Here is an 11,579-nt window from a genome sequence, read left to right as displayed (position 1 = left end):
TTTTATTTATAAATGCCTGGATTTTTTCAATTTTGGTAACTCTCTTGGGTAAAAATAATGTATAGCAACCCCAGGTGTAAAATAGTAAATAACGGCTACTTCTCAGAGAGTTTTGAAATGTCAAGAGGAGTTAAACAAGGGTGTCCGCTGTCACCATATCTATTCGTTATGTCCATCGAAAGCTAGCTATTAAAATCAGATCCAATAACAACATTAGAGGATTAGAAATACAAGGCTTAAAAACAAAGGTGTCCATGTATGCCGATGAATCAAGTTTTACATTAGGAACACAAGCTAGATCCCTGCAATGTCTAATTGAAGATCCCTGCAATGTCTCCTTAAAGATCTAGATATTCTTTCTGTACTTTGGACTAACACCTAATTATGATAAGTGTACAATATTACGTATTGGATCTTTAAAAAATACAATTTTTAAATGATCCTGCAGTTTACCTATAAAATGGGCTGATGGTGAAGTAGACATACTTGGTAGTCATATCACAGAAGATATAAATAAGCTCCCCACAATGAATTTCAATAGAAAACTTGTAAAAATAGACAAGATCCTGTAACCATGGAGAGGTAAATACCTGTCTAATTATGGAAAAATTCCCCTGATTAACTCCTTAGTCATATCTCAGTTTACTCACTTACTTATGACGCTGCCTACTCCTGATGATTAGTTTTCAAATCATACGAGAAAAAAATATTTTGCTTTATCTGGGACGTTAAACCAGACAAAATAAAACGTGCCTATCTATATAATGAATATGAATTGGGTGGGTTGAGATTATTAAATATAAAACCACTGAACATCTCTCTCTCTCTCTCTCTAGCCTCACTCATTCAAAAGTTTTATTTGACCCCTAAATGGTTCTCAAGTAGATTAATAAGAAAAGCTCATCCATTGTTTAAAAATTGCCTTTTTGCCTTTGTGCAGAGTGCCGTGTCTCATTTTCGATGAATTGAAAAGGATACTTTTTTCAAAGTATCTCTCTTTTTCAAACAAGAATTGCAGAGCTGGCTACAATTTCAATTTCATCCCCCTGAAAAGATACAACAAATATTCCAACAAATATTATGGCTGAACTCAAATGTGCTGGTTGATAAAATACCTGTATTTATGGAAAAGATGTTTGAAAGGGGTATTTTGTTCTTAAATTATATTGTAAATGGGAATGATAGAGTCATGTCCTTCATGGAGTTATCAGAATTGTACAGGAAGGTCTGCTCAATCCAAGAGAACAACCAATTGATTACAGCATTATCCCAAAAATGGAGGAGGCAGGTGGCAGCGGGAGGAGGTAGGGAACGGGTCTGTCTGCCCAATATCAAGGATCAAAACTGGAGGAGGCGGGTGGCAGCGGGAGGTGGTAGGGAACTGGTCTGTCTGCCCAATATAAAGGATCAAAACTGTCGGAGGAATAAAAATAGCATAATTAGGAAAGTATACCAGTTTCATTTGAGGACCATGATGTTGACAACTGTGCCATACAGATTGCAAAATAGTTGGGAAGAGATTTCTGATGTACTGATTCCATGGTACAGGGTGTCTGAGTTGATATATAAAAACAACGCAAGATTCAAGACTTCGTGCTTTTCAGCTAAAATTATTATATAGAATTCTTGCCACCAACAAAATGTTGAATATTTGGGGCATAAAATCATCGAAGCTCTGCAGATTTTGTTGTGAGGATACAGACTCAATAGACCATTTATTTTGGTATTGCCCTCAGGTAGCCTGTTTCTGGTCTCATGTTCAGGAATGGCTGAAAATGCATAGCATTGATCTATAATTGTCCCTAGAAATAATACTGTTAAGAGATTTGGAGAGACCGGGTCAGTCAATACTCTTAGTAAAAGTATTGATCTTCAACTCGCAATGTGTGGATTCTATTCGACTAGATAGATTGAAATTGTACATTAAACATCACAGCATAGTTGAAAGATATGTGTTGCGTAGAAACCCGAAGTGGGTGGCCAGCAGAGATAGATGGGATGGGCTGAGGGAAGTTGAGGAATTGGAGACAAGTGGGAGTGGAGTTGCTGTGTGGAAGATAGAATGATGGTCAAAGATAAAAGTAAAAAATAAAAATAAAATAAAAAGTCTAAATAAAACCTATTAAAAAGTACATTTGAATGACACCAAGTGGCAGTGTTTTTACAGCTAATGCCGGTCAGCCTGGGGCTGATGTCATGCGGGTGTTTGTACACATGCATATAAACACACTCTCATTCAAATACACACATACAAGAATACACACATACATGCAGTAGTGCCAGACATGCACACAAACATAAACAGTTGGCATTGCTGTTATGATTCCAGTTGTCCTTCATGTCCTTTGTTTCAAATGTATTATTTTGTTTTATATTTTTTTCCATTGTTGTTTTCTGTTTTCTTCTGTCTTTTCCTTTTGTCTCTTTAGTTCTCTTGGTTGTTGGTGCATTGGGGTGCATCCTGGGGGTGGGGAATGGAATTAATTGTATTTTATTGATTTTTTCTTCTTCTTGGGGGGACTGTAGGAGGGGTCTCGAATGGTTGAGGGACAGCTATTGGGGAACTGTGGGGGGATCTTGGAGGGTTCGGGTTCACGTTTTTTGGCCTGGTGGTAGATCGGTCAACGTGCCCTTGAGCAGGGCATTGACCCTGGATGCTTCTGTGTGTCTCTCTGAATGGGAGTCTGTTGGATGACTGGTATGATGTAGTTGTTGAGCGGATTCACTGCAAGTATATTGTATGTTTCGAAATAAATAAATACAATTTAAAAGAACATCGCTTAGCCGTGGTATATTGGCCATATACCACATCTCCTCGTGCCTTATTGCTTAAATATAGCATTTGAACACTTTTTATTCCCTTGTATTGATTTGTACCCTGTCTTTTCATATTGTCTTTTAAAGTGCCTGCTACTTCCTCAAATGCTGCCCCTGCTCCACCAGTTGACCGCAGAAGAAAGCCCACCAAACTGGATCGCACAAGACTTGCTGAATCTCCAATACCAGGTACTCTCACACCACAGGAGGCTGCTGAGGGGAGGACGGCTCATAATAATGTCCGGAATGGAGCAAATGGAATGGCATCAAACACATGGAAACCGTGGAAACCATGCATTTGATGTATTTGATTCCATTCCACTAATTCCACTCCCGTTATTACCACGAGCCCGTTCTCCCCAATTAAGGTGCCACCAACCTCCCGTGTCTCACACCAATCTAAATTTAGCAAGAAAATGTTTAGTACTGCAGATGTCTGTCCTACACCTGCCTGCCCACAGATACATGTCATGTAACAGTTCCTCTTCCATAAGTATGTGTCAATGTTAGTATAGAGAGGATACTTTCTATTTATGTTCAATTTACATACTTAATCACATTTATTGGATTTATCATCACCATAAAGCAGTAATGTCATGTTTTTTTATGCCCTCGTACTGACCTGATCTGTTATTCCACACAGCAACGAAGTTAAACACAACTAACATGGTGAGAATTAACTTTGCTTATGTTTTGATCAGTCCTATATTGTGTCCAAACAACGTTCTTCTCATCTCAATGTCAAGTGAACAAACATATACCTATAGATCTTTGCATGTGCTTGCTAAAGTTATAGTTAGCCTATATAACTGTATAGCTAATAGCTATAAGAATGTGTACATATGAGTGTTTAAAGGCCATCCCAGACTCGTTACTAATTGTTTGAAATATGAAGATTTCACAATGAAGTGTATGACATGTTTGTTTTGTCTCTCACACGCAGCCTGCTCCACATTCATGGAGGTATAGAATACTTATTTTGGTTCTATATTGCTTTCCAGTCATGTGACTTCTCGCTATTCTATTTCACAATGTCATTGACACCTCGTTTTCTGTTTGAATGATGACTGCACATAAGTATATTCACACCCCGTTGACCTTTTTCAGAAATGTGTTGTGTTACAAAGTGGGATTAAAATGAATTTAATTGTCACTACCTTGCTTGAAAATATGAAGAGTGGTACTCGGTGATGTGTTATTGTGGATTTGCCCCAAAACATAACGCTTTTGCGAGGCATGGGAGAACCTCACTGGTCTTTGTGATTGAATCTGTGTTTGAAATGATCTGCTCGACTGCGGTACCTTACAGACCATTTCTTTGTGTGGTTTACAGAGATTAGGTAGTTATTTAAAAATCATGTTAAACACTATTATTGCACAAAGCGTGAGTCCATGCAACTTATTATGCACATTTTTACTCCTGAACTTATTTAAGCTTGTAATGACAAAGGGGTCGAATACTTATTGACTCAAGACATTTCAGCTTTTCATTTTTTATTCATTTGTAACATTTTGGAAAAACCTAATTCTTCTTTGACATTATGGGGTGTTGTGTGTAGACCAGGGACACAACATCTACATGTCATCCATTTTCAATTCAGACTGTAAGACAACAACATGTGGGAAAGTCAAGGGGTGTGAATACTTCCTGAAGGCTCTGTACAGCACATTTGTTGTACATACATTCAGTTTCTAAAAACGGTGCCTTTTCTACAAGAAATTAACCAAACTATAACTTCCTGAATTGGTAACTACACTGTCCAGTTTTGGAACCTCTGACTTCACATTGCTCCTATATCCAGGCCTCAGGCAGAAGAGAGGGGTCCAGACCCTCCCAGAATGCCCAAACCTCCCCTCCCTGTGTCAAGTAGTGTCAGCAGGAGCAGCTCGTCGGTCGGCAGAGCCCCGCTGAACAACAACAGGTCTGCAGTGCACCTCCCTCCATCCTCCATACGGCACCGCTCCAGACACACATCACATATAGACTACACATCAACTGATCCTTAAATTAACACACTGTGATTTAGTGGTTAGTAAAGACATGGTACACTGCTAAAAAAAAATAAAGGGAACACTAAAATAACACATCCTGGATCTGAATGAATGAAATATTCTTATTAAATACTTTTTTCTTTACATAGTTGAATGTGCTGACAACAAAATCACACAAAAATTATCAATGGAAATCAAATTTATCAACCCATGGAGGTCTGGATTTGGAGTCACACTCAAAATTAAAGTGGAAAACCACACTACAGGCTGATCCAACTTTGATCTAATGTCCTTAAAACAAGTCAAAATGAGGCTCAGTAGTGTGTGTGGCCTCCATGTGCCTGTATGACCTCCCTACAGTGCCTGGGCATGCTCCTGATGAGGTGGCAGATGGTCTCCTGAGGGATCTCCTCCCAGACCTGGACTAAAGCATCTGGACAGTCTGTGGTGCAACGTGGCGTTGGTGGATGGAGCGAGACATGATGTCCCAGATGTGCTCAATTGGATACAGGTCTGGGGAACGGGCGGGCCAGTCCATAACATCAATGCCTTCCTCTTGCAGGAACTGCTGACACACTCCAGCCACATGAGGTCTAGCATTGTCTTGCATTAGGAGGAACCCAGGGCCAACCGCACCAGCATATGGTCTCACAAGGGGTCTGAGGATCTCATCTCGGTACCTGATGGCAGTCAGGCTACCTCTGGCGAGCACATGGAGGGCTGTGCGGCCCCCCCAAAGAAATGCCATCCCACACCATGAGTGACCCACCGCCAAACCGGTCATGCTGGAGGATGTTGCAGGCAGCAGAACGTTCTCCACGGCGTCTCCAGACTCTGTCACATGTGCTCAGTGTGAACCTGCTTTCATCTGTGAAGAGCACAGGGCGCCAGAGACGAATTTGCCAATCTTGGTGTTCTCTGGTAAATGCCAAACGTCCTGCACAGTGTTGGGCTGTAAGCACAACCCCCACCTGTGGACGTCGGGCCCTCATACCACCCTCATGGAGTCTGTTTCTGACCGTTTGAGCAGACGCATGCACATTTGTGGCCTGCTGGAGGTCATTTTGCAGGGCTCTGGCAATGCTCCTCCTGCTCCTCTTTGCACAAAGGTGGAGGTAGCTGTCCTGCTGCTGAGTTGTTGCCCTCCTACGGCCTCCTCCACGTCTCCTGGTGTACTGGCCTGTCTCCTGGTAGCGCCTCCATGCTCTGGACACTACGCTGACAGACACAGCAAACCTTCTTGCCACAGCTCGCATTGATGTGCCATCCTGGATGAGCTGCACTTCCTGAGCCACTTGTATGGGTTGTAGACTCCGTCTCATGCTACCACTAGAGTGAAAGCACCGCCAGCATTCAAAAGTGACCAAAACATCAGCCAGGAAGCATAGGAACTGAGAAGTGGTCTGTGGTCACCACCTGTAGAACCACTCCTTTATTGGGGGTGTCTTGCTAATTGCCTATAATTTCCACCTGTTGTCTATTCCATTTGCACAACAGCATGTGAAATTTATTGTCAATCAGTGTTGCTTCCTAAGTGGACAGTTTGATTTCACAGAAGTGTGATTGACTTGGAGTTACATTGTGTTGTTTAAGTGTTCCCTTTATTTTTTTGAGCAGTGTATATTGGCCCTATGCCACAAACCCTGAGGTGCCTTAATGCTATTATGAACTGATTACCAATGTAATTTTGTCATCAGCATTCATGGCTCGAACCACCCGGTTTATAAGGAAGTACACTCCATCAGAAATACATGGGGTGACTGATTGGAATTGCGGTTGTTTAGTCAGCAGGAGCTAATTGAGCTGGGGTGAATCACTGCCACAGAGCACAGCTTCATACGACCTTTACTTGTTATAGAATGAAGGAACTCTGCATCTCAAGATGTGTATCATTTTATGATTAGCCTTCCAGTCTTCCACCTGCGTTTTGTTTGATTTGCTGGTTGTTGCACATACAGGAATTGACTAAATCTTCGTGCTCGCTTATTGAGTTCAACACGATATGCAAGTGAATATAGCAACTTACTCAACTGTCATTTCCATTTGTGTTGCAGATATGTGCCTGATGCAAGAAATGAGGTAAAGGTATATTTTGGTGTACACGTGGTGACATCACCATGATGGGGTGGGAAGAGGCTGATAAGGATTTTCAAACTGTGTCTTTATCGTAACTGAGAAAAGTCTATAGTTCCTCCTCATAAAATGTTTAATATTATGTCATCAACAGGTACAAGATGATGGTAAGACATTTTCTGAAACCTTTTTTGACTTGTTAAGGGAACTTTACATTGTAGCTATTTAATCTTCATCCTGTTTTACATTGAAGGACTATGCAGTCATAGTGATTGCATGAGTGTATCTCTCTTTTAGTGCCCATGCCCAAACCATACAACTCCAACACATTTCCTAGACCAGGGCACCCTAGAGCAGTGCTCCCCGGACTATCCTTACATTCAGACGGGTAAGATCAGTTTTGTCTTGTCAAAGTTAGGAATTCAAATGGCCTCTAGGCTTACATGGAGGACAGCACTTTGCTGGAGATGATGGAATTTAAAAGATACGCACATTTTAATGGTAATCTGCAAACTGTTGTTCCATCTCTCTCCAGCTTTCCTCCTAATATCGCTTCAACTGCATCTCTACCTTCAAAACTGCAGGCACTGCAGGCATGTGAGTGCTTTGTTTTCACTTCAGTACCCATCCTTACAATATACTGTACAGTGTGTATAGATATGACTCACAACTTCTCCTTTTGATAACTGGTATGATTCTAATTTCTTTTTTTCTTTCTAAGCCATCTCACCCAGGAGCAGTTCTAGGATTGTGCCAGACAGACACATTATGCCCCCTCCGCCACCTATGCAAGCTTCTATCCCCCCATCCCCCACCAGACACAGACAGACAGACAGACAGCAGACTTAGAGGATGAACAGGTGATCCCAGACAGACAGACAACACACACACACAGACACACAGACACACAGACAGACACACACACACAGACAGACAGACAGACAGACAGACAGACAGACAGACAGACAGACAGACAGACAGACAGACAGACAGACAGACAGACAGACAGACAGACAGACAGACAGACAGACAGACAGACAGACAGACAGACAGACAGACAGACAGACAGACAGACAGACAGACAGACAGACAGACAGACAGACAGACAGACAGACAGACAGATTGATTCTCAAATATGACCGTACATACTTGAATGTTGGATGTGGTCTAGTGATGCAATGACTTGCATAGCTCAGCAGGTGGCGCCATTTCATTGTTATTCTAAGGGAGCATTGTACGTTCAGGCTGTCAACCACTAATCTCAACAGCTGTGTTGAGCAGAGACCTTTGTCTCTAAAACTAGTCAGCTCTTATTGAATAGATCAAATATTTCCCTAGGTCCTCATATAGTACAGTATGTGCAAGTAATGGTCATTTGAAGCATTTAACAACTCACTTCTATTGAACAATGTGGAAACATGTTGCAAACTCAAGGATTTTTGTTAATGTGTTCTTTTTTGGTCTGAAGCCTATCACAGAAATTAGTAACAGGTCACAAAGTCACAAATCCCATCTGATTGATGTGTGATTGTGTTCCTGTGTGAATATGTAGGACCTGAACCCTCAGTGGTACGTTGGTCAGGTGACACGGGGTCAAGCGGAGGGCTGTCTCAGACAGGTCAACATGGTGAGACATCTTCTGCTGTCAATATCACTCACACACCTGGTTAACTGTAATAACAGGCAAACTGACATTCACACTCTGTTCTCACAGATTAATCGTGACAATGGTTTTTGAAGGGACAATGCAATATCATTATCAGTGCATTTGGAAAGCATCCATACCCGTCTACTTTTTCCACATTTTATGTTACAGCCTTATTCTAAAATGGATTAAATACAAATTTGTCCTCATCAATCGACACGCAATACACCATAATGACAAAGCGAAAACAGGTTTTTAGAAATTGTTAGAAATGTTTAAAACATTTTAAACAGAAATAACTTATGTACATCAGTATTCAGACCCTTTGCTGTGAGACACGAAATTGAGCTCAGGTGCATCCTGTTTCCATTGATAATCCTCGAGATGTTTCTACAACTTGATCGGAGGTCCACCTGTGGTCAATTAAATTGATTGGACATGATTTGGAAAGGCACACATACCTGTCTATATAAGGTCCCACAGTTGACAGTGCATATCAGAGCAAAAACCAAGCCATGGGGTCAAAGGAATTGTCCGTAGAGCTCCGAGACAGGATTGGGTTGAGGCACAGATCTGGGGCAGGGTACCAAAAATGTTTTTCAGCTGCAGGGACTGGAAGACTAGTCAGGATTGAGGGAAAGATGAACGGAGCAATACTTGATGAAGTACAGAGAGATACTTGATGAAAACCTGCTCCAGAGTGCTCAGGACGTCAGACTGGGGCAAAGGTTCACCTTCCAACAGGACAGCCACCCCAAGCACATGTAACAGTATAGCTTCCATCCCTCTCCTCGCCCCGAACCCTCTGAAGCCGCCCTTGAAGCATCGTTACCCATCGCACCACAAAAGCCGCGGCCCTTGCAGAGCAAAGGGAACAACTACTTCACGGTCTTAGAGCAAGTGACGTCGCCAATTGAAACGCTATTAGCGCGCACCACCGCTAACTAGCTAGACATTTCACATCGGTTACACACACAGCCAAGACAAGACAGGAATGGCTTCGGGACAAATCTATGAATATCATTGAGTGGCCCAGCCAGAGCCCGGACTTGAACCCGATTGATCATCTCTGGAGAAATAGCTGTGCAGCAACTCTCTCCATCCAACCTGACAGAGCTTGAAAGGATCTGCAGAGAAGAATGGGAGAAACTCCACAAATACAGTTGTGCCAAGCTTGTAGTGTTATACCCAAGAAGACTCTAAGCTGTAATCGCTGCCAAAGGTGCTTCAACTCAGTCCTGAGTAAAGGGTCTGAATACTTCTGTAATGGTGACATTTCAGTTTGTATTTTGGTATTCTTTGTAAAAAATAAAAATAAACTGTTTTTGCTTTGTCATTATGGGGTATTGTGTGTAGATTGATGAGGGGGGAAAACTATTTAATCAATTTTAGAATAAGGCTGTAATGTAACAAAATGTGGAAAAAGTCAAGGGGTCTGAATACTTTCCGAATGCACTGTCCAAAATGACAATATACAGAATAAAATATTTATTATGTGGATAGTTCACCAGTGCTCTTTGGTGATAGAATACAACACAAACACCACTATAATGTACAATGTTTTTCTGTTTTATTATCTGTTTAGGACGGTGCATTTCTGGTACGGGACAGTTCGAAACGGTCGTCCATTCAGCCCTATACACTCATGGTACTCTATCAGGACAAAGTTTACAACATCCAGATCCGTTGTGAACAGAATGAGTTTCTGCTGGGGACTGGTCTGAAGGTCTCAGAGGTACACAATATCTGCCTCATTCATTCTGACTATGGCCAAGAATTGTTCCTGACCAGGTCACATGGTCAGGAATGAACTCATATCCCTAATTATGACCAGTCAGAGTAATATGTGTTATTTTATATCATATTATCAATCACTCTGAGGATGAAGCAGTGAGCTTTGTGAACTGGATCCATAAATCTGTCATCTGAAAGTTTGTTATATAGCCATTTGTTTTGCCAAAACATCAACTACGAGATTCAATTAGATGTACAGCAAGCCATCTTACATTTTATGTTTCAACTTATGTTATGACACAGCTCAATGATGCCCTGTTAATGTATTGGTTCATGTTTTATGTTCCAGACCTATCCGATGGTGGCACACATCATCGCTCATTACAGACAGTCACCTCTTCTGCTGATTGATGCTAAGAACCGTGGATCAGGACAGCAGAGCCAGTGTCCCCTGATCTACCCAGCAGGTGGAGCACTAGCAAGTCTCTACCCATCCTTTTAACAGACAGCAGAGCCAGTGTCCCCTGATCTACCCAGCAGGTGGAGCACTAGCAAGTCTCTACCCGTCCTTTTAACAGACAGCAGAGCCAGTGTCCCCTGATCTACCCAGCAGGTGGAGCACTAGCAAGTCTCTACCCATCCTTTTAACAGACAGCAGAGCCAGTGTCCCCTGATCTACCCAGCAGGTGGAGCACTAGCAAGTCCCTACCCGTCCTTTTAACAGACAGCAGAGCCAGTGTCCCCTGATCTACCCAGCATTGGAGCACTAGCAAGTCTCTAAACAGACAGCAGAGCCAGTGTCCCCTGATCTACCCAGCAGGTGGAGCACTAGCAAGTCTCTACCCATCCTTTTAACAGACAGCAGAGCCAGTGTCCCCTGATCTACCCAGCAGGTGGAGCACTAGCAAGTCTCTACCCGTCCTTTTAACAGACAGCAGAGCCAGTGTCCCCTGATCTACCCAGCAGGTGGAGCACTAGCAAGTCTCTACCCGTCCTTTTAACAGACAGCAGAGCCAGTGTCCCCTGATCTACCCAGCAGGTGGAGCACTAGCAAGTCTCTACCCATCCTTTTAACAGACAGCAGAGCCAGTGTCCCCTGATCTACCCAGCAGGTGGAGCACTAGCAAGTCTCTACCCGTCCTTTTAACAGACAGCAGAGCCAGTGTCCCCTGATCTACCCAGCATGTGGAGCACTAGCAAGTCCCTACCCGTCCTTTTAACAGACAGCAGAGCCAGTGTCCCCTGATCTACCCAGTAGGTGGAGCACTAGCAAGTCTCTACCCATCCTTTTAACAGACAGCAGAGACAGTGTCCCCTG

The 11,579-nt window shown here is 42.6% G+C and overlaps 1 protein-coding gene across 1 annotated transcript in view; it reads left to right on the top strand.

The window, feature by feature from the left end:
• lcp2a (lymphocyte cytosolic protein 2a) overlaps nt 1–10,913 on the top strand; it is a 14,061-nt gene extending 3,148 nt beyond the window's left edge. Inside the window, exons 10-22 of the mRNA XM_042309686.1 lie at nt 2,905–3,006; nt 3,461–3,486; nt 3,761–3,780; nt 4,620–4,739; nt 6,864–6,888; nt 7,037–7,049; nt 7,180–7,270; nt 7,418–7,479; nt 7,604–7,688; nt 7,721–7,742; nt 8,435–8,509; nt 10,113–10,262; nt 10,611–10,913. Of these exons, the coding sequence (XP_042165620.1) occupies nt 2,905–3,006; nt 3,461–3,486; nt 3,761–3,780; nt 4,620–4,739; nt 6,864–6,888; nt 7,037–7,049; nt 7,180–7,270; nt 7,418–7,479; nt 7,604–7,688; nt 7,721–7,742; nt 8,435–8,509; nt 10,113–10,262; nt 10,611–10,763 (944 nt within the window). The 3' untranslated portion in view covers nt 10,764–10,913. The remainder of the gene's footprint in view (nt 1–2,904; nt 3,007–3,460; nt 3,487–3,760; nt 3,781–4,619; nt 4,740–6,863; nt 6,889–7,036; nt 7,050–7,179; nt 7,271–7,417; nt 7,480–7,603; nt 7,689–7,720; nt 7,743–8,434; nt 8,510–10,112; nt 10,263–10,610) is intronic.
• Nucleotides 10,914–11,579: the final 666 nt, after the last annotated feature.

The sequence above is a fragment of the Oncorhynchus tshawytscha genome, linkage group LG30 (genome assembly GCF_018296145.1).
Source record: "Oncorhynchus tshawytscha isolate Ot180627B linkage group LG30, Otsh_v2.0, whole genome shotgun sequence".
In the NCBI taxonomy this organism is placed as follows: Eukaryota; Metazoa; Chordata; class Actinopteri; order Salmoniformes; family Salmonidae; genus Oncorhynchus; species Oncorhynchus tshawytscha.
The sequence above is the reverse complement of the archived record's forward strand: the minus strand, read 5'-3'. Positions and strand labels throughout refer to the sequence as shown.